Source organism: Varanus komodoensis, unplaced genomic scaffold, assembly GCF_004798865.1.
Source record: "Varanus komodoensis strain SLA01 unplaced genomic scaffold, ASM479886v1 scaffold30, whole genome shotgun sequence".
Lineage (NCBI taxonomy): Eukaryota > Metazoa > Chordata > Lepidosauria > Squamata > Varanidae > Varanus > Varanus komodoensis.
The window spans coordinates 2,974,471-2,995,810 of NW_025335762.1; the positions used below are offsets into that span (position 1 = coordinate 2,974,471).

Sequence of the window (21,340 nt, forward strand, 5' to 3'; positions counted from 1 at the left end):
TTATTGCTTAGATATGAAATGGCCAACTCATCCACACTAATTTGGGTGCCAGTGACTCACCAGAACCCAAGAACGGGGTGGGGGCAGAGGGAAGTAAGCGTGAGCCACTGTGGGTCAGCAGGGCTGAAATCCATTTTGTGTCTGAACAATGCGGGACTTCACGCTTGGCCTGGCCCAAAGCTGGAGCTCATTTCCTGCAGAATTATATCATAAAGTCTTGCCCTTATCTGAGCTATTGCTCAGCCTGCGAAGCTGAAAGTGTACAGCAAACATCTGCTGTTGCCATCGCAATGATTTCCATTGAACAGATGACTGGTGATAGTGAAGCATAGCGGGTAGAACATGGCCTTGCCAAAACCCCGCTCGGTGCCACTTGGGCTGGGATCAGGAATTCATGTTCACGGACTGAGGCCAGATTTTGTCCCCGTACAGCTACTTTTCGCCAAACCCATACCCAGCTCTTCTTAGGCCCTGTGAGTAATGCCAACTCCATTACCACAACCTCTCTCTTTCTCTTCCACATAAGCACACACTCATGCTGCCAATCATAGTGTTTCCTGCCGCAGCAACATTAACCAACCTCTCTTTACTCCTGAGACTTTATAAAGTATTCAGACATTCACATCAAGCGACGAAGGAGAATGGAAACCAGTTTGCTAGCTCTCCCTTTCTCACTCCACCATTATAATGCTCATTGCTGACCATGAGCTGTAGGCAAAAACAGGAATGGAATGCAGCCCTCTCTGCTTTTGAAGGATCCTTGCACAATTAAGAACTCAAGACTGCAAACTGCAAGCCGAGGGTGAGGAGAAAAGGAGGCAAGGGTGAGGGAAATGCACTCCTCCCCTTTCGTCTTCATCACGTGAGGAACTTGAACGGGGCATCTCTCTATTGCATAACCTGTCTGTCCATGGCAGTCACAGTGTCAGACTGCAGGTCGGTTGCACTAGCTCTATCTCATGTGCCAACCATTTCTCACATGAATCTGATTTTCCTGCCCCCATTGCACTTGTGAGCAAAATGTGAGCAAGCAAGGATATCTTGTGAGACACGTAGGCACACAAGGAACAGTGCCAAATCCCATGTGGTGCACAGCTTTGCAGGTCATGGTATTCTGAATGGCTCCTGCTACTGATAGAAGAGCCCCCAGTTAGAAACATACTTTGTCCCGGTATCAGCAGAGCTATAATTTATCTGCCTCATCACTCGGGTTCTTCTGGGTGATAGGGGTCCTGAAGCTCTCCAGCAAAGATTAATGACACCTCAGTGGCAGTAGGCGGGAGTCCTTTTTTACCATTAACAGCACTTCGCAGAGTCTTGTTTGGTTCTGATTATGATGCCAAGCATACCTGTGTTGTGGCTCTCTTCAATCCACTTGAGGTGGAGACTGACCAAGCAGCGACTGCTACTTAGAGCCTGCTGAAAGTATCAGCAAAACCTGCCTCTGCAGGATTGTTTGGAGAATGCTTTACATTACTCCTCAATTCTTAGCAACATTTCCTTCAGAATTCTCCAACAAGCTGAATCTTATTTGAATAATACAACTCCACATACCGCACAAACAATTTTGGGTTAACAGCAGAAAAAGTCTTGATTATATTACAATTATCTCTGTAGTTGTTAAGGTATGGAGCAACAAAATACTACTACTGCTACTACAATAAAGAAAATACCTGGCTTTTTGCCACATAGGTGCCACCTCCTGCTGCTCCCTCTTGAATTTTTCTGATCAAGTTCCCCCTACACACCCACATGCGCACACACACACCCCAAAATTAAATGCCCTCTTCTCCTCTGTCCATGCACCCCTTTTTGCAAATAGGCATGTCCCTAGAAGATAGTGTCCTTTACAGATCCTGGAATGCAGGTAAATTAGCATGTGTAAATGTGCGCATTTTGTTTTGTCCTATGGACCTGTATTCCAGGTACCTTTGGTGCCTAGCCCTGAAGCCCTTTTGCGCATTATGTCGAAGAAAACCTGTGAAAGTCTGTTAATGGCCCTAGTGTGAACTGACCCATTTAGATAAGTATAATTTATCCTAAGGTGGTTCCTGCATTAAATCAGTACTTTTACCATTGTGATCCACATAGTGATGTGTTATTTGTATTCTCACCAAAGGGATCCTTGAGAAGGTCTGAGAAGCCTTACTTGTGCCTTGCAGATGACAAAGGCAAATGTGATTTGGCACATTCCAGTGACAACATTCTGCTAGTCAGAATCTAAGTTGGGAACAAAGTTAACCTGAATTGTATGGCAGAATAAGTCCCTCATGGAAAGAGGGGCTCCGGTTTCTCTGCCTTTCAATACTGATGGAGATTGTTATTAAACCTTTTAAGATAGTAATCTACTGTATACAGAAAACTACAGGTTCCGACTTCCTACTTGAAATTTCCAGTCAACCTACTGGTGTGGCAACACTTGGTTTATGCACCAGTAGAGGAAAAACTTGGAATTGGTTGACCTGGACTCATATCTTAGTTCTGAATTCTCCACCCTTTTGTGGTCAGATCCAGTTGTTGATCTGTTTTCCCAGGGAACGAGCAGAGACTTACACAAGCCATGCTAAAGCACATCTATTGTTTCTCAAAAAATGCATTTTAACTTGCTAAATGCTTTGCAATGTTTATTTTGTTTGTTGCTGCAACAACAAGCATGTGCAAGAAGTGTTTGCTATTCCCATTTGGAGATTGGGACACTGAAGCTAAAATGTAGTTAGTGCACCTAAACCATCCACTGGATTTAGAGGTAAGATAAGGGTCCAGGTGAGCCAGAATACATTAACTCCAGTGCATCATTATCACTTGATCGAGGGAACCCACAGCCAGGGCTTCAGCCACTGGCCTCTTATTGCAATCCCGTGTACATCCCCTTCTCTCCCATAAGAACTACCCAGAAGTAAGGCCTTCTAAGCAAGGATAACAGGTAGCTGCCATGGAATGAACGAGAGTGTGGGAAAAATACAACAAGTGTATGAACCATCCTCTCCAGGGCTGGAAGAAGGTTCTTTTCTCACTATGATGAAGAAAAGTGAGCAGGGAAAATAATCCAGATTCCAGATGTTCTTTTCTTACACATTTCCTAATTGGTGTCTAGAAAACAAAGAACATCTGTTGCAGGTCCCACAGACAGTTGGAGGCATAGCACATTACCCCCCAAGTTAGCTAAACTCATGCAGATAACATTTACTGCTGAAAGGGCAAAGAGGCTGAATTTCTTTATCACGTCTCTTATCAACTGGTATCACATAATCTTTTTGTTTTCATTGTTTTGCTCAGCTGCTGAGCATGTCAGCTCACATTATCCAAAAATATACAGAAATGCATTCAGATATACCTCCTCCAGAAGAAAAAATGCACACAAATCCCAAATGTGATGAAGGCCCATCAAAGGTAATTGCCGCAATCCCACAAGGACTATTTGTCTTTTCCTTCCTTGAGTGGCACTTTCTTCCTTCCATTTTCCATTGAATTGTCCAAGTATTTAAATGAAAGACCAACACCTGCCACAGTTTAGTGCCCTCTTCTGGACACTTGAAATTTAACTTGGTAAATCTACACTTAAATCAGTCATTAAGTGGTTCCTGTTATGTGAAATGTGGTTTTCTAGGATTTAAAAAGACCATCAATAATATATATGTGAACTGAAACACTTGTTTGAAGTTATAGTTACTGTGAGTGAACGTACTTTAGGAAGGAATTTAATTGTTGAAGTGTAAACATTTTCTAATTTCTAGAAGGCAGCTATGGTTATAACCTTGGGCTCAATTACATACAACAAGGCCCCACCGAAATTAATAAGAGTTTACATGCTTAATCGTATGCACTACTTGTAGCCAAAGTGTGAAGTGTTAAATTAGGGAGGAACAATATCCCATTTCACCAAAATCATGGGAAGCTGCTTCGAATGTTAGCATTCTGTATACCGGTGAAAGTTTATGCTGAAATGGTTATTCAACATGACACACTTCTCTGCAAGAGAGACCAAGCAGTCCAAACAATAGAACACATAAACATTCATGGATAATGAGCATATTGGTACTACTTGCTGACTAGACACCCATGGCAGAATTTTCGAAGACAAATGCATGCTAACTTCCTTCTTCCCACTCTGCCATCTAGCTAGCTGGATGGCATTTTAGCAGATATGGCAAAATAGAAATGCTGGATAAATGAAGAAATAATATCCAACCAGCAGACTATGGGGAAATGTCTTTCCCTCCCGCTTGCTGCAGACGACCCCCCTCTGCTTCCTCCTACCTATTCATCTGTTTTTCTCTCTTGTGCACATCATAAGAACACGAGAGAAGAACAGCTGGGTCACAAGGAACATCCATTTAGTCCCACATTCTGCTTCCCACAATGGTCAACCAGATGCCCCTAGAAAGTGCACAAGCAGGGCATAAAGTCCTCCCATAGTTTGTCCCTTTCCAACCTGTATTCAGAGTTAGGCTGCTACTGAAAATGGAAGTTCCACTTAGCTATTATGGCTAGTAGCACTGGTACATTTATTCTTCACAACTTTGTCAGATTCCTTTTTAATGCATTTATGAATTACATACATTATATATTGACTCTTCTAATCGGCAGCCTTATGAGATTAGATTGCATTATGAATTCTACCAGGATGAAGTTGGCAAATGTCCTACATTGCAAAGAAATATACAAGGTAAGAAATCCCAGGAATATGTTTTAAGGTTATCATCCTTGTCTAGCTGAGAGTTCAGCACAGTTTAAGAACTGAAGGGCAAAACCTTTAATACCATCACCAGACTGGAACAAGAATGGCTTCATTCTATGCCCCGTTTCCTATACTTTTGAATGTAATTGGCCAAACTGTGCTTCTTGAGAGGAAACACCAGATTTGTACCCCACTGCTTGCCCTACAGGGCTACAAAAAGCCACAACCCCTCTTAAATCCTTACCAGTCTTGGCATTTAAGCAAACAAACAAACAACAACAAACATATGCTTGATATTTAACAGTTCCTTAATACCAGTAACATGAGAACTCTTTGACCACAATTTCCTCCACGGCTGGGATGAAAGAAGTGTGGATTTCAGTTTGCTTCATCTTTTTGGTTAGTCTCCTAACTGAATCTCCTCATACCATTTTCAGTATGATCACATACATCCTACAGTGGGAGGCTCTTTGATTAGGTATCCCACCCATCTACTAATTTTGACAGCACTGAACAGATGGAATATATTGGGAATTCATGTTTATTCAACAGAAGCACAGGGGTCTATTAAATCAACACAAATACTGGGTTAAAACGACAGGAAGGATCTAGTATGAAGCAAGACCAGATGCAGTATGTTAAGTTAAGGTTGCCAGCTCAACTCCCACATTGTTCTTGGGCCTCACTGTTAAGTCACAGTAATGGATGATTTTATTTGCCAGCTACATAGCACAGAATCTTACAGAGGAATTTCATGGATTCTGCTTTTTAAAAATCCTTTTGACTCAATGTAAAAGCCACTCTCTAGGAATTCTTTCTACCTATTGCTTCTGCTGATGTAGAAATAACAGAAGATAATGTGGGGCAAAATGCTTTATGGATTGAGAGGTGTGAATCGACACTCACTTGAAATCCAAGGGATCAGCCATATGGTGGATGATCAGGTCATCTAGAAAACAACAAATCCTCATAAATGCACCCTGTGAATTTGGCAGAAATGTCTGAGAATAGTTGTATGATTCAGCTGCGAAAAAGGCTAAAAATAATTTTCCATAGTTTTAGTAGCAGAACCTCTCTGGTGAGGGTCAATTTCCTGGCACAGCTGTTTGAAACTCATAATACTAATGCACCAGGTTCAGATTTCTAGAAACAGTCAGAATCTACAGCTCTGAAGCTCATCAGCTGGTGATGCCATTGCAAGAGGAACAACTTATTAAGTGACAACATGACCTAGAACAATAGGATGCTATTTTTCACTGGATTGCATTTTTAAAATGTTTGACATAGACACTTCAGAGATTTGGAATTTGCAACTTGTCTTGCATATATGGGGAGTTTTCTGTGGCTTAGGCTGATCTGTTCTGCTAAGGTAAAGAAGATATATTGAGCAGACAGAAAATAAGTAGGAAGGAACTGCCAGGACTTTCTATTCTTGGAAATTTTATTTGGACAATATAAATTCATGCAATTTTCTGTCTTGAAAAAATTAAAGCAGACCTCCTTAAAGTCATCTAACAATGACTATCCTGTGCATGCATGTGCAAATATATGTGATATTTCTTTGACTTTTCTCACTGTGTCCCTTGCTCAAGCCAGGAAGTTAAGTACCAAGCAACTTCTCTACTTCTACCAAAAGAAGGCATACTATACTTTGCCTAACTCCAGTACAGATTAGGTGTATTAAAGCTGGGCTTAAGCATGTCTAACGTTGTCTTGTTTTGTGAATGTCTGTGATGAGGATTTCTGAGGGCTTTTGTCTGTCAAGGATCTCTCTGTAGGTTTTGGGCCTAAAACAGTCTCCCTGACTCACCTGCTTTTCTTCCAGTCTTCTTACTCCTCAGACCAAACAAGTGTGATTAAATTGCTAAAAAGTTGTAGTCTTCCTTTTGTTTTAGTGGCACTTAGTTTGAAAGGTGTTGGGAGCCTTGTAGGACAGTTTGGGAGCTCCTACACTTGAATATTGGCTGTTTGCTTTAAATTAAATATTGCTCCATCCATATAGATACCCTGATTTTGGGGTGGGGGTGGGGGTTGCTGAGCCCTTGCAACTCCTATTGAAGTAATAAGATCATTTCTCTGCATGTAGTCTTTTATCTAATCAGGAGCTGTCTGGGCTAGAAAGCTCTTTGATTAAGGCATCTCAACTCTATTCATCACCAAGACACAGGTGATCAGCACCTTTCTGAGCAAGAACTAACATGGATGTGTCATGCATTGTGCTCTGCAAGTCTATATTACAACAAAGTGCTGTGTGCTTAGTGTGAACTGCCTCTATAGTCTAAGAGGCCAATTATCTTAAAGACTAACAACTCAGCTAAAGTTTCCTGATCCATCTGGAAGAAAATACATAGTGCCATAAACAGCTGAATTCATCTGGCAAAGTGCTGGGAGGAGCAAAATAAACTGCAGATGGAATAATTAAAAAACAATGTGGCATAATTATAGGACAACACTGTTGGGCAGCATGGGTCTCAAGCTTTCCTCTAGATTAATTAAAGCAGATCTAGGATTACCCTGTTTAATTATTTACAGATATTTATGTCTGAAAGACAACAGTGAGTGGGATAGGCAAAATATGCTCAGCATTTCTGTGAGGCAGGAGTGGACAAACTTTTGGGCCCGTGGGCAAATCTGGCAATTTGAGAAACTGTCCTGGGTACCACCACAAAATGGGCATGTTACAGATGAAAGCACTGTCTAGTGGCCTCCTGCCATCTTCATTTCCTAAAAATATCTCAGCCCCACATGTGGCCTAGAGAAACAAAATCAGATCATTCGCTGGAGCTCTTCAGACCATACATCCTTTTCATGAGCAACAAAAATAGCCATGGCATGAGGCCTTCACTTTGTTCTGAAATGAACCTGACTGACAGTAGGAAAAAGATTTCTTTTTAGGAGGGTTAGGGTATGGGAGTGCATCATACCAGGTGTCGGAGAACCTACTAGTGGCCACAGTCTACACTGCATATAGTTTGAGGAACGGACACAGCAACTCCAATCTGAACCTAAGATAAATATTAATATTGAAAGTATAGTTCTAACCAAATGAAAACTTGATATTCAAGTCACATCACCTTGCTGGGGTCTCAATGAATTATGAAGAGGCATTACCTTTTTCTGTTCTATTTAGCTATGATCTAAAATGGTTGTTGTACCAATACTAAAGCATGCAAATTGTACCTGCTGGAATGTACTGTTGACCATGAGAGTGAAAAGTTATACAAAAGAACAAAAGGAGGATGTATTGATAGACATGTTAGTTGCCCCACCGCGCCATTGGGAAGGTGAAAGGCATGGACATTTTCTTCTTGTTTAGCCAGTGACGCAGATAAGTGGCACATGTAATGCAACAATAATGTGTGTGTGTGTGGGGGGCAACTCTTGTCCTGATCCCCTATTTTGCATCCAAAATATAGGTGGTCTGCCTTTTTTACCACTGCCATCATACTGCACTTTTGAGACGCTAATGTAACCTTGCCACAAATGTAGCAGAAGTTATCTGCGTTATTTACACAGTTTCAAGGCTTCTTGGCTTCTGAGGGAAAATATCACGCAACTGTTCCTTGGAAATGTTAGGCAATGGCACTTTCACAAGCGACCAGATGTAACTGTATGATGCGCAGATCTGACCAAGACAAATGTACCTTGCAATAAAAGAACAATAAATTACAGGTAGGTAATAATCTTTAGTCTCAAAGCGAAGATAAATTTATACACTTCCATGTGGTAACATTTTCATTGTTCTACCGTACTTTGTTGAGAAGTTACGAGGCATCATGATCATCAGACACCTCCCTCTCTTGGAGGCAAATATACTGGCCTGTGTATAAATCTTTATTGTGAAATATCTTGAAAACTTTAGCCAGCCAGTACCTTTATCACCTGTTTTCTAATTCAGCTAATCAAAATATGTAAGAATTAGCACATTTTATCTCGGAGGTCGATAATTTCCCAAAATATGTAGACCAGTGTTTGGAGTACCTTCTCTCCAAAGAAAAGCAAACCCACTTTGGGCTTTCTCCTTTGGGGCGGACCCCACAGTCACATAACAGAGAAGTATAACATTAAGCATGGTGTGGAGGAAGTAAAGAGATATGTTTTGCTTTGTCTCTTGTAGTGTTTGGAACTATTCAAGGAAATTTATTCCACCTTTGATGTGGTAAATTAATAATTTCGGCAACTTGTGCTAGCTAACTGGCAATTTAGACTTTGTCTATAAACTTTTCCTTAACTGAGAATACTTATTCCTAGAGATACATCTTAAATGAATATGTTAAATTTGAGCAAGCTGACTGCGACTGATAGATGGCTAGATATGCATCTTTAAAGCTGAGCCTATGAGTAGGATAAACACATCTAAAATGATTTTACTACCTCAAATTGTTTATATGTTATATGATATTCTTTTATTTATACTTGGCAAGTGTTTCCAACAGCTTTATGCTTTGTTTAATCAATGCAAATTTCCATTAAAGATGACACAGTTGGCTATCCCAATCTATCTTTATATCATTAGGCCTTCTTCCATATTTGCCCTCCCACCCCCTGAGATTGGCAGCAGAGGCCCTCCTCCAGGAACCCTCCGTGAAAGATATTAGGAGGCAAAGTACCCGGAGGAGGGCTTTCTCTGCAGTGGCGCCCCGCCTATGGAATGCACTCCCCAGAGAGGTCCGCCTGGCACCGTTGTTATTTGTTTTTCGGCACCAGGTTAAGAACTTTTTATTCCAGCAATATTTTAATAAGTTTTAATATTGTCTTTTCTATGTTTTTAACTGCAGCCAGTGTGGGTCGGGAATTTATTTATGTTATACTTTATGTTATTTCTTTTGTGTAAGCCGTTCTGAGGCTTTTGCGACAGGACAGCATATAAATATCTTAAATAAAATAAATAAATTTGTTGACTTCTACTACATTTTGGTCTATTCTGAGCAAATTAAACTTGCTCTGCAGTCATTTTTGGGATCTGCATGCTTAGAACTTTCCCCAAATGGATTGCATTGATATACTAAAACAGATAGGGTGCCTCCTAGAGTTAGAGCACTAGGTTACAACAGGCACTTTCACATCAATTGCAATTTATTTTCCTATGCAAAATTAATTCTATGGGGAATTCTAGATTTAAAGACTGGCAAAAAAACCAAAACCAAAAACAAAAAACATTTGTGTGGCAAATTGCATGTCCAGTCGGATTTTTTTTTTAAACTTTGGATCAGCCTGGAGGTTCTGTTGACAACTATCTGCCATTCTTGGTTTTGCTTGCTAAACATGATTAGCCAGCTACAGCTGAATGACAATATGTACAACTGAAATACCTGTTAGAATCTAGATTTGGCCCCATGGATTTTACTGCTTCAGAGCCCCCTGGGTTATTGGAAGTATTGACTGAGGCTGCCATAGTAACCCACAATATAAGTACAGTGGTACCTTGGCTCACAAACGCCTCAGTTCATGACCAAATCAGGCCGTGAACAAAAATGATCATGAGCGTGCCCACCTTCCCTGCATGGGTGCAATTGCGGTCGTGCTGGGGAGGGAGATGGCTGCGATTGCGCCCATGTTCCCTGCCCTGCGGCTCCTTCCCCCCGTGCGCCTGTGCCCACCCCCCCCACCCCCCTGCACAATCGCTGGAGGCGGAGGGGAAGATGGCCACGATCTTTGTTGTTCTTTGTCACTTTGCTTCAAATTTTGTGAGTAAAAAAAGTAGTTGCAGAACAGACTAACCTTATCTACATTGACCCTTATGGGGAAATTTGACTTGGCTCATGACCAATTTGGGTCACGACCAGAGTCCTGGAATGGATTTAAATTCGTGAGCCAAGGTACCACTGTATCTATTATTAGTAAACAAACATGATACATGGGTTGTTAAACAAAAATGGAAAAATGAATTGGAATATCCTGTTTTGCCCAATGGATGCTCTGCTCCATTGGTATTTATTTGAGAAGGGGTAATGAACCTTAGCTTATACATGATTCAGTGCATGTTATGTTTTGTGTCTACTGGATGCCACAATGTGTTGTCAGTAAGGGTTTAATCTAAATCGACCAATTGCTGAAGGTGTAATATAGCAACATTTCTTTTACTTGTATGTTATAGCAATGCCCAATGGCTGTTTCTTTTAGGAAGGAGTTAATAATTTGGGCAGATTATGTGATGAAAAGCTCCTTACATTCACAGATACACATGGTCTTCTTAACTACCTACTCTTTTCTTGGAATTTAATGCAAGATCAGGGTAAATGGTTTCTCTGCACCTTTTTGACAGCTGAAAGACTCATGTTACAACAGTGGATGGAGCAGTGACCACCTGGAACAGCACAATGGGCTGAGCACTTGATGAAGTTTTTGATTTTTGAACAGGTGGTATTTAGGCATAATTTATGAATAGGCAAATACATGGATATCTGGGCTGCCTTTGCTGAAGTCTATGTGTAATTATCGCTAATAATAATGGCATTTTTGCTGTACAGAAAACATCTGGGTACACAGTATACATGTACTCGTTTTATTTGAGTGACTCAAATGTCATGTAAGAAAACTGTAATACATTTATTTATTTAGGATTTTGGTTTTGATTTTGAAACTCACAATAAACATTATTATCAATAACAACAACAATAAAAGTTGACAGGCAGTAGATTTGGAACAAATGAAGGAACTGTGTTTGCATAGAACCAACAGCTTATAAATTTCACTGCCACAAGATGTTAGCTTAAATAATTTCAAAATCAGATGAAATCAAATTCATAGCTGATGTGTCTATCAATAGGTAGTGGCTAGGAGGGTTGTACGAAGGTTCAGTGTTCAGGGGAAGTACGCTGTAGAATTGCTTCTTGTGGGCTTTCTGGATACATGTGAAAGTAGAATCGTGATCCTGCTGGACTCTTGTCCCATCCAACAAGACTTGTACTAAGCATAAAGCATTTTTTTTGCACAATCCCTCACTTACGCCCTCTCCCCCAGCAACACAAAAGAAGCATCTGATAGAGGGTGATCTTTCTCTTGCTTGCACATAATCCATTATTATTTATGTATTAGGGGTATTTCTAACCCGTCCAATTACTGAACATCTCTGGACGGCTTACAATAAATCACCCAATAAATACATCATAATAACTATTTATAATGAATAATGAGATGATATATTTATATTTATAATGAAATAAATATAAGTTGGTTGACCACAATACAAATGAATGGCAGGGTTTGGGGTCATAGTATTGAGGAGGCTAGAAAGGGGTCAAATGTCACCCTCTGTAATCTTATGGAAGTCAACGGCAAAACACTTGTTTTAATTAGGTTGCAGGGTGGGTGTAATTAAATGAAGCAAACAAACAAGGTCACTGTTATGTCCTATTATGAAATATCCAATCTTCTCACATTAATATAGGGGAAAGGGTGTGAACAAAGTTACCAAGTTCAACTTTCCCATCCTGATGTGTATGATTTTCTGTTCTAAAGTCCAATAGGTTGAAGGAAGCTGTCCCTGATGCCTTAAGTTTGAAACCTACATCTAGATTCATCCAGGGAAGGGAAGAATACTGCTTGCTTTTGAGAGAAGCCCTTCTTATATAGGACCACCTACCAACAGCTTACCAATGCAGCTGTGCCCACATTTTGTGTAGCTTATTTTAAGTAGCTATTCATATGGGACTGTGCCATGGTTGAAGCATTTTACTTATCATTTTTATATCCCACCTTTTCCCATTGTAAATCTCAAAGGGGGAACATGTGGTTCCCAGGCGGCTCTCCCTCCAAGCTCAGGCCAGCCCCAGACCTGCTTAGCTTCAACATGGGGGATGTCTGACATGCCTCTGGACCATACTCTGGGTCTCTTCAGACCATACAGTATTCCAGACTGATGACTGGGAAATCATGAGCAACGGTTGCAGACAGAGGAGATATGAGCAAATAAAACAACTGGCCGTTCCTTGACAATGAAGTTCTTTGGCCAGCTACTACATGGATAGTGACATTTGCATGGCATTCATTGGTTATATATCACCTGCAACTCTGCTGTTGATACCATGCTTCCACTGTGGACACAGCATATCTATTGAGTGCAAACAGCATCACTTTTCATCCCTAAGAGAATGTGATACTCTCTCCCAGATAGGGCACCCATTCCTTGTGATCACTGACATGCAGTGTGGAATGTAGTTGTATGAGTTTCACAGAAACCTGCTGGATATTTCCTGTGATGCAACTGGTGAAAAGTGGCACCTCTTGCTCCATATACAAAAGTTTTCCACACTTCTTGTCAATAGTTTTACTTAATTTAATATTTACAGTGGTGGCTGGCACCCCTTGGGACTGAGCCAAGAGGTTACCTGCAGCAGCAATCCACTATTCAGAAAGGGACAACTGAGACAACCGAGGCAAATAAACTTGGAAATCACCACACAGCAACACTGAAGCATTTGTTTGGACTCACATTTTTCTGTGCAAGCAATAAACCCTACTGCATAAAGAAAGAACTGAAGGCAAAAAACGTCAAGATCATTAGGGCAAAGCAAGGGAGTGAACACTTTTATTCATGCACACATTTTTATACTCTCCTACCTTAAGCACATGGTGCCCAATTCTGCTGGTACTGTCCTGCCTGCACAAAGCCCCTGATATTCTTTTTTTTGGTTTTTGAAAAAAATATTGAGCAACTATCTCTCTCCAGTATAAGCACCCCACCTCTCTCTCTCTTACACATATACACACACACAATCCATCCATTATCTAAATAAAATCTGAATTACTCACTCTTGCTACCTCACACTACAGATGCACCTCCAGCCACAATATTTTTTGTTTCCAGCTATAACGTTATAGATGAAAGATTGTGCTATTGTCACTGGGCAAGAGCTTTGAGAAGAATCACACTCACAATAAAACAATTGGGACACTTTCTGACTTCATGTAGAAATGCCCACAAATGAGGTCCTAGTCAGGACCACCTAGTCGCCTGTTGCAAACCATCTCATTAGCCCAGTAAGCCTTCCCTTGCTCAACTGCAAGGCTGGAGTCTGGGCCTCCTGAAGGTGTTCTTCCCAAAGCCCAGAAAGACTTGGCCCTCATAAGAAAGGCGGACTCATAATAATTCAATACAGACTGTGAACTGTCTTCATCATCACTTGCTGGACTCTTCAGTGCAACTCTAACTAAGGCTAGCAGGACATGGCAGCAAGTGCCATTTGATCTCCATGGGCAAAGAAGTGCATCAGTGCTGCATGTTGCTCTGCTCTCTGTGCCCTCACTTCCCTTTCAGGTGTGACTAAGACTCTTACAACAAGGTTTTGCACCTGTTGTTCCTCTGGCTCCACAACCTGATTTTGTGTGTGGCTGGTGTGTCTCACGTGCTGCGAAGTCTCCATGGGTGAGGCCTCCACATTCCTTTATCTCTCCTTCCATCTCCCTCCTGAAGTTCTGTTTGTGCAAAAAGTCTCAATGCAGAGTTTTGATTGGGGAGCCTAGTTGTCCCTCCATGCTGAGGACGTGCCTGGATCAGCTGAGCTGTTGTTTTGTGAGCATTGCTTCAAGACTGTTTGTGCAACCCCAATTGCCAAAGCCTATTATTCATGATTTTATCTTACAGCTTGTTGTACATTACAGCAGTGAGGTGTCACTGATGAAACTCCAGCTGCTCTTGGACCCACCAGCCAAGATTGGTTCACAGTCTCCAAGTCCCCTCCTCACTTTCACATCTCCTACTTTAATTTGAAAGTTGGCTTTCAAACTTGGCTGCCTTTTTTTAACCCCATTCTGAACTGGCATGCAAGAACTGGTCATCCAAATTAGTTTGCCAAGATGCTGGATTACTAATAAATTCATACTATAAGGGAAAAAAGTCCTCACACAACTCCAGCTCCACTGCAGGGCATATCAATTACATGAGCACAAGGCGAACCCATTCACATCATTGCCAGGTGCTTTCCACAAGAAATAGCAAATTTGTTTAAAGCACTGTCCTCCAGCCCAGAAGTGCATTGCTTAGATGCACTGAGTCCTAGAAAAAGCAGACTGAATCTGCACAGGAACCGTCCAACAAAAGCACAACGTTCTGGACATTAGGAAATCTTGCTTCAGTGATAAGAGCCAGGCAGAAACTAAACATTTTATAACTGCACCTGTAAAGTATCAAGAATGTCCTGATCTCTGCCAATATTTGCTCTCTCTTCTATCAGATATCTATCTAGTTTAGAGAGTAAAGGAAAGGGAATGATCTTTTTTTAGGGGATCGCTTTTTTCCAAATAAAACTGTAACTTCAGAAAAACAATTACCATATTTTTCGCTCTATAAGACGCACCTGACCGTAAGACGCACCTAGTTTTTAGAGGAGGGATCCATGGAAAGCTTCCTGATAATCACAGGCACATTCCCCATCACTTCCCCATGGGCTTCATTAAAAGATGGGTTGCCATTTGAAAACATGCACCAACCTGTGATTAACAGCTCTCACCTGCGCCGGAGGAGCAGGGCGCGCCGAGCACATGCCGGTCAGGTGTGGTGCAGCCGGGCCAGCAGCGTGCCGGCTGTGGTCTTCCGGGTGGCGTGGCGGCGGCGGCAGGTCTTCCCAGACGGTGGGGGTGAGCAGTCCGTCTCTCCATGCAGCCGGCGGGTTAAAGGGGAAGACCAGCTCCTCCTCCTCCGCACGCCTCCCCCTGAGCGGCACAGCTCTCACCTGTGCTGGGGGGGGGGCGGAGCAGGGCGTGCCGAGCACGTGCCGGCCAGGTGGTGCCACGTGGTGCAGGCGGGCCGGCAGCGTCCCGGGCGTTGGGCACACACACATTCGCTCTGTAAGACGCACAGACATTTCCCCTTACTTTTGAGGGGGGAAAAGTGCGTCTTATAGAGCGAAAAATACGGTAAGTTCTTGTGACTCTGTAACTTTACTTTCAGGTGGATCTTCTTGGGAGCAATTGTGTGATTTACTTATTTTTCAAACTCCAGCAGACAGGTGGAGTGAGATGTGCAGGAGGTGGGTCAAGAAGAATAAGGATACTCGATTAGAATCTGTGAATGCCTAATCTGTGCTGGATGGTCTCAGATAAGAGTGGAAGACAACTGGTTTTTTAAGTGACACATGTTCCTGTGAATAGAGACCGAGACAGCAATCCTATACCCACTTGCCTGGTGTAAGCCCCACTGAACCCCATGAAACTAACTTCTGGATAGACATATATAGGATTGCATTGTTAATAGTTCATTTTCTTATCTCCTATTTGAAATAAATCCCTTAGAACAAAAAAGAATTTTCACAGACAAAACTAAGATAATTTGCCAAAACATCAATATAAGTGACTTCCACACATTCCACAGTTCATAACCCTGCTCACTTATAGGTTTCAAGGTGGCAGACATGCTCCTCTCAAAAGCACATCACCCTCTGCAGTAATTTCCCCCAAGCGTTCCTGACCCTAAGGACAGCTTCAAATGGGTGAGGGAAAGGGAAACAGCCAGCCTTGTCCCACGTTCATCTGGCACTGGCCTGAAAGTAAAAAGGGTAGTAATAATGGGGGAAGGATTGTTTGTGAAGGGTCACTGGCATGCCTAATTGGGGTAAAGTTATGGATTGTAATGTTCCTACAGTTCTTGTGCTAAGGAACCTGAGCCCAGTGGCTTATGACATGAATTACTACTACTAGTAGTAGTGTAATATAAATGCTATTATATTCACATGCACTTTAGGCATATCATGAGAAGGTAAGACTCACTGGAAAGGAAAATAATGCTAGAGAAAGTTGAAAGCAGAAGAAAAAGGGGCAGTCCAAATATGAGGTGGATCGCTTCTATAAAGGTAGTCACAACCCTGAGTTTACAAGAGCTGAGCAAGGCTGTGATGAGTAAGACATTTTGCAGGGCATTCATTCACAGGCTCACCATAAGTTGGAGAGGACCTGACAGCAGGTAACAACAAGAAATATTTATATGCTACATCTCCTCCAAGGAATCAAAGGTAGCATACATATTTATCACCAAACTTCCATAGAATCCTGACAAGAAACCTGTGAAGTAAGTTAGACTGAGAGAGAGACAATGGTTGAGTCAAGATCAACCAGTGCATTTCATTCTAGTCTGACACAAACCTCTGTATCACACCTGTATCATATTTCACATATGCTTTTACCAGCAGGATGAGTTCACCACAACCGAGAACCAACTTCATTTGAGTGCATTGTACAAAGCAGCAGAAGTCATTTATTGTTCTAACCATGCTGTCTGACACTTGGGCACCCTTACCAAATCAATACCAAGAATTTACATCGGTGACCTAACCAAGAACAGCTGTACCCACACTGTAATTTGTTCTCCATGTAGCGCATAGTCTCCACAAGCATTCCCTATAGGGAATTCTATCACATCGAAAGATAAATCAGAGATAAGAAATTATGCAGCAATGCTCTTTCTGTAACTTATGTACAAAAAGGACAAATCTGAAATTGGTCTTCTTGGGATATAAAGTCACACAGTCCCTTACCTGCAGATGAGCTCTCCTCTGGACTCAAGGATATATCTTGACTAGCTGGCTGTTCATAGAGGAGGAACTGGTAGCGGTGATAGCCAGTTCGAGATGGTGGTGTGGGTCGGCGGTAGTCTAGGTACAGAAAATAGAACAGTTGACATTCAGTTCTACTTTTTGTCGTATTATTCTCTTTGTAGCAGAAATCTACCCCACTGAGAATTTAAGGTATGGTTTCTCTGCAAAAGGAAATGGGACAGTGAATTGTTTTCCGACCTGTTATGTTCATTTCATTTGTTAGAGTCAGCTGTGCCAAGAACTATATGCACAATCCCCTACTTCCAACAATATTCCTGGAATTTTCTTGGTCAATTTCACTTTTCACCCTCATTTGATATGTTGGTATATCCTCTCCCCTGCCCACTTGTACCTCCCAGGAAACGTTCTCTCTTATTCCATACATTACCTTTAGGGCCAGTTTATGTTTGTTTGTTTGTTTATTTATTTATTTGGAATTTTTGTATGTCGTCCCATTCGCATAAGCCTCGGGACGGCTTCCAACATTATAAATAAATACATATATATAAATACATACATATATAAAATCCAGAAACATCCTGGCACAAAATTATAAAACCAATAAATAAAATCAATGATTATTAAAATATTGTTTGAATAAAAAGGTCTTGGCCTGGTGCTGAAAAACAAATAACAATGGTGCCAGGCGGACCTCTCTGGGGAGCGCATTCCATAAGTGGGGCGCCACCGCAGAGAAGACCCTCCTCCGGGTACTCACCCTCCTAATATCTTTCACGGAGGGTTCCCGGAGAAGGGCCTCTGCCACTGATCTCAAGGGGCGGGAGGGCAAATATGGACGCAGGTGCTCCCTTAGGTATCCAGGTCCCAAGCCGTTAAGGGCTTTATAGGTGATAACCAGCACCTTGAATTGGGCCCGGACTTCAATCAGGAGCCAGTGAAGCTGGCAGAGGACTGGGGTTATATGAGAACAACGCCCAGTTCCCGTCAGCAACCTGGCAGCTCTATTTTGCACCAATTGAAGTATCCGGACCGTCTTCAAGGGCAGCCTCATGTAGAACGCGTTACAGAAGTCCAATTGGGAAGTAACCAATGCGTGTGTCACTGTTGCTAGGCAATCGTTCTCCAGGTAGAGACACAACTGAAGGAAGTGCTTCTCGCCACCGCCGACACTTGAGCTTCCAAAGTCAGCTCTGGGTCAAGGAGCACTCCCAAGCTACCTATGTTGTTTTCTCAGGATAGAGCCAAACAAACCTCTAATACCTAAACAGAGAGGCATTATTAATCCATCCTTGGGTCCCTGTGGTGACATTTAAATGGGCAAGAATGATCACGCAAGCAGAGGGAGAACCATGATACAAATTCCACATTTCCCTACAGAGCACCTGGTGCATATGTGCGAGCTTTGAATATCTCTTCACCCTTTCATTCCTCCCTTGTCTCAACAGGTGTCTGGCTCTGTACCATCTTCTTGAAGGCAAGCTCTGGAAAAACCTCACTTTAACACAACCTTTAAGTCAACAAAAGCTCAGATCTGTTCCTCTCTCTCCAAGTCCCAAAGCTCTCCTGATCAAAGTTTAGTGTTAGATAAACTTTGTAGATGGCTGGCACACACATGACAGGGAATATATGGCTGAAGTCACCGGTATGATTCCTGGTTAGCTGATGAGGTTTTCCAGACATTTAGAAATTTCTTTTCAATATCTAACAACTAATATTTACAGTACTTCATCACTTACATACAACAGTATTTAATATTTTGACAGAACTGGTTGGTTGACTTGCAGTGCTATTTTATTTTTATCATTATTTAGTAATTAACATGGGTATTAGTACTTGGCATTTGGCTATTATTTATTTGAATCCAGAGTGCTTGATTGCTAACTACTTACAGATTAGATATTTGAATCTGCAAAAATCTATTAGTCAGTCTAGGCAGACAATTAAGTATAAGTGCCCTTGCGTCACATTTTGAGCTCAAATTTTGAACTCAGCATCTGAATGTTGAAATCATCTTTCACACTGAACCAGTGTGGGGTAGTGGTTAGAGTACTGACTGGGATTTTGGGGATTCAGTTCCAATCTTCACTTGGACATGAAGCTCAGTGGGTAACTCTGGGTCTAATTTCAGCCTAACCTACCTCACAGGGTTGTTATGAGCATAAAAACTGTGTAGAAGTGAATTATGGAAGCTGCCTTGGATTCCTTGTAGGTAGGAATATAAATATATCAATCAATCAAAAACCAGCCTTAGTTCAGACCAGCCTTGAGGTAGCTATCAGTTTAGAAGATCTCAGCTCCTCTCGTGATCGTTAGTTTGGGATGTTCAGGAATCCTAACTGTAGTTCCTTCAGCTATGCTGCAATGAGGCCTGAATGTGTTGTTACTTCCATGTAGCCCCCTCTTCCCAGGATTTTTAAATTTTTTTGCTTAAAGCAGCCCTTAAAGCAGCCCTCCCTGCACCCCAACAGGAGACTGACTTGGCAGTGCAGGGACAATATTCACCCTCTATTCCCCATCTATTTTCCATGCCAAATTGGTCCCTCCAAGCTGCTTTCAGCCCTGCAGGGTAAAGCACTTGGTACTCAATGCTTTTTGTCTGTGGGACCAGAAATAATTTTGAAAGCGATAATTTGCTAGTGAAAAAATTGGGGGAAGAATTAAAATGCCCCTTGACTTCCTGTGGTAGTCCCCATTGGAAATTACACCTGAGGTACAAAGGCAGAGAAGTAAAGACAGAGAATGTTGTGATTAATATCATTGTCTCGCATGATCCCGATTATTTTTTTTTGGGGGGGGGTTGCTTCAGGAAAGCAATGGCATTATCGTTACCATTATTATTTTCATACTGCCCAATAGCAGGTTTTCTGGGTGGTTCACAACATTCAAAAACAACAAATACAGATAATAAAATATCATATACACCTCACTTTGCAAAATTTAAAACAATTTGAACTGCTAAAATCTTTTCCAAGTAAAAATATTAAACGTGTTTAAAAAGATAGATAGTATAAAGACAGCCCCAGTCCATGCCATTAAATGCCATTATATTAAATGTCTGGGAGTAGTGGGAACTCAGCCCATTACAGAAAAGATGACAATTTTGGCACCAGGCAGGCCTCAGTAAGGAACCAATTCCATAAACAGGGGCACCACTACTGAAATAACCTGCTCTCTTGTGGCTACTTTCTGAGCCTGTCTCAAAGATGTTGGCTTTCTCATACTCTGGGAAGACAGAAAGCATTTTTGGAGATGCCAACAAACCCCTCAGACAGAAAAATGGGACAGGTGCTTCTGAATGTATCTAAAAAGAATGGACATAAGGAAAGGTGGCGTTTTAGTATTTATTGTTATAGTGGTGGTGGTGGTGGGGGGGTTGTCTCTGCATCTTTCTGAGGAGCTCAGGGCAGTCCTTCCCATTTCTTATCCTCACAACCATCCTGCAATGGTTATCAAGAAAGAATGATTTAGTTTTAAACCATGAAGCTCGGTGGGGATATAAATCATGGACTCTCTCATCCTAGTCTGATGCATAGCAAAGGCTGCAGTCCCATATTTCCAATGTGTGTGAATTGAAGATAGGATCCGGTTGCTGTTGGCATCAAAAAGGAACGGTTTTCTCTTTCTGCAGGACTGGCAAGCTGTCCAACAGCTTCTTCTAGTACATGAATTGGACCATGACAGAGGCTTAGAATTTCCATCCTTCCCTGAAAGGATGCTAGCTGCAAAGTTGGGATCTGGTCAGTTCTGCTGCTTCACTGTCTCAAACATCTCAAGAACTGATCTGGTTTGGCTTCCATAGGTTTTATCCAGTGCCTGGTCTGTCGTAGAGAATCAGCAGGTGGAAACGACACTCTGACTCCAATGAACCCTTTGCTACTGACATGACAGCTCCCCCCTCCCCCAGTATGTGTTGTGAAAAAGAACCTAATACCAAGCTGAGCTATTATGTAGGCAGATGCTCCCTAACTGTTCAAAGCCCCAATCTTCGCTTGAAGGACATTTCAGATTGGATTCGAGGAAAGAGGATGTGATGTGAAGGGATGAGAGAGGCTAAAATTCCTGCGCAACATAATCAGATCAAGGAAGTGTGTGTGGGGAGGGGCGGGGGGGAATCCATCTCCCCTTGGATAACACCTCAGATTATTAAAACCATTTAATGCAAATGTCACTG

At 41.9% G+C, this 21,340-nt stretch overlaps 1 protein-coding gene across 3 annotated transcripts in view; it reads right to left on the minus strand.

Moving 5' to 3' along the window:
* PEBP4 (phosphatidylethanolamine binding protein 4) overlaps positions 1–21,340 on the minus strand; it is a 250,014-nt gene that overhangs the window by 9,416 nt on the left and 219,258 nt on the right. For all 3 annotated transcript variants that reach the window (XM_044437566.1, XM_044437565.1, XM_044437568.1), the window contains exon 6: positions 17,149–17,265. In XM_044437566.1, the coding sequence (XP_044293501.1) occupies positions 17,149–17,265 (117 nt within the window). The remainder of the gene's footprint in view (positions 1–17,148; positions 17,266–21,340) is intronic.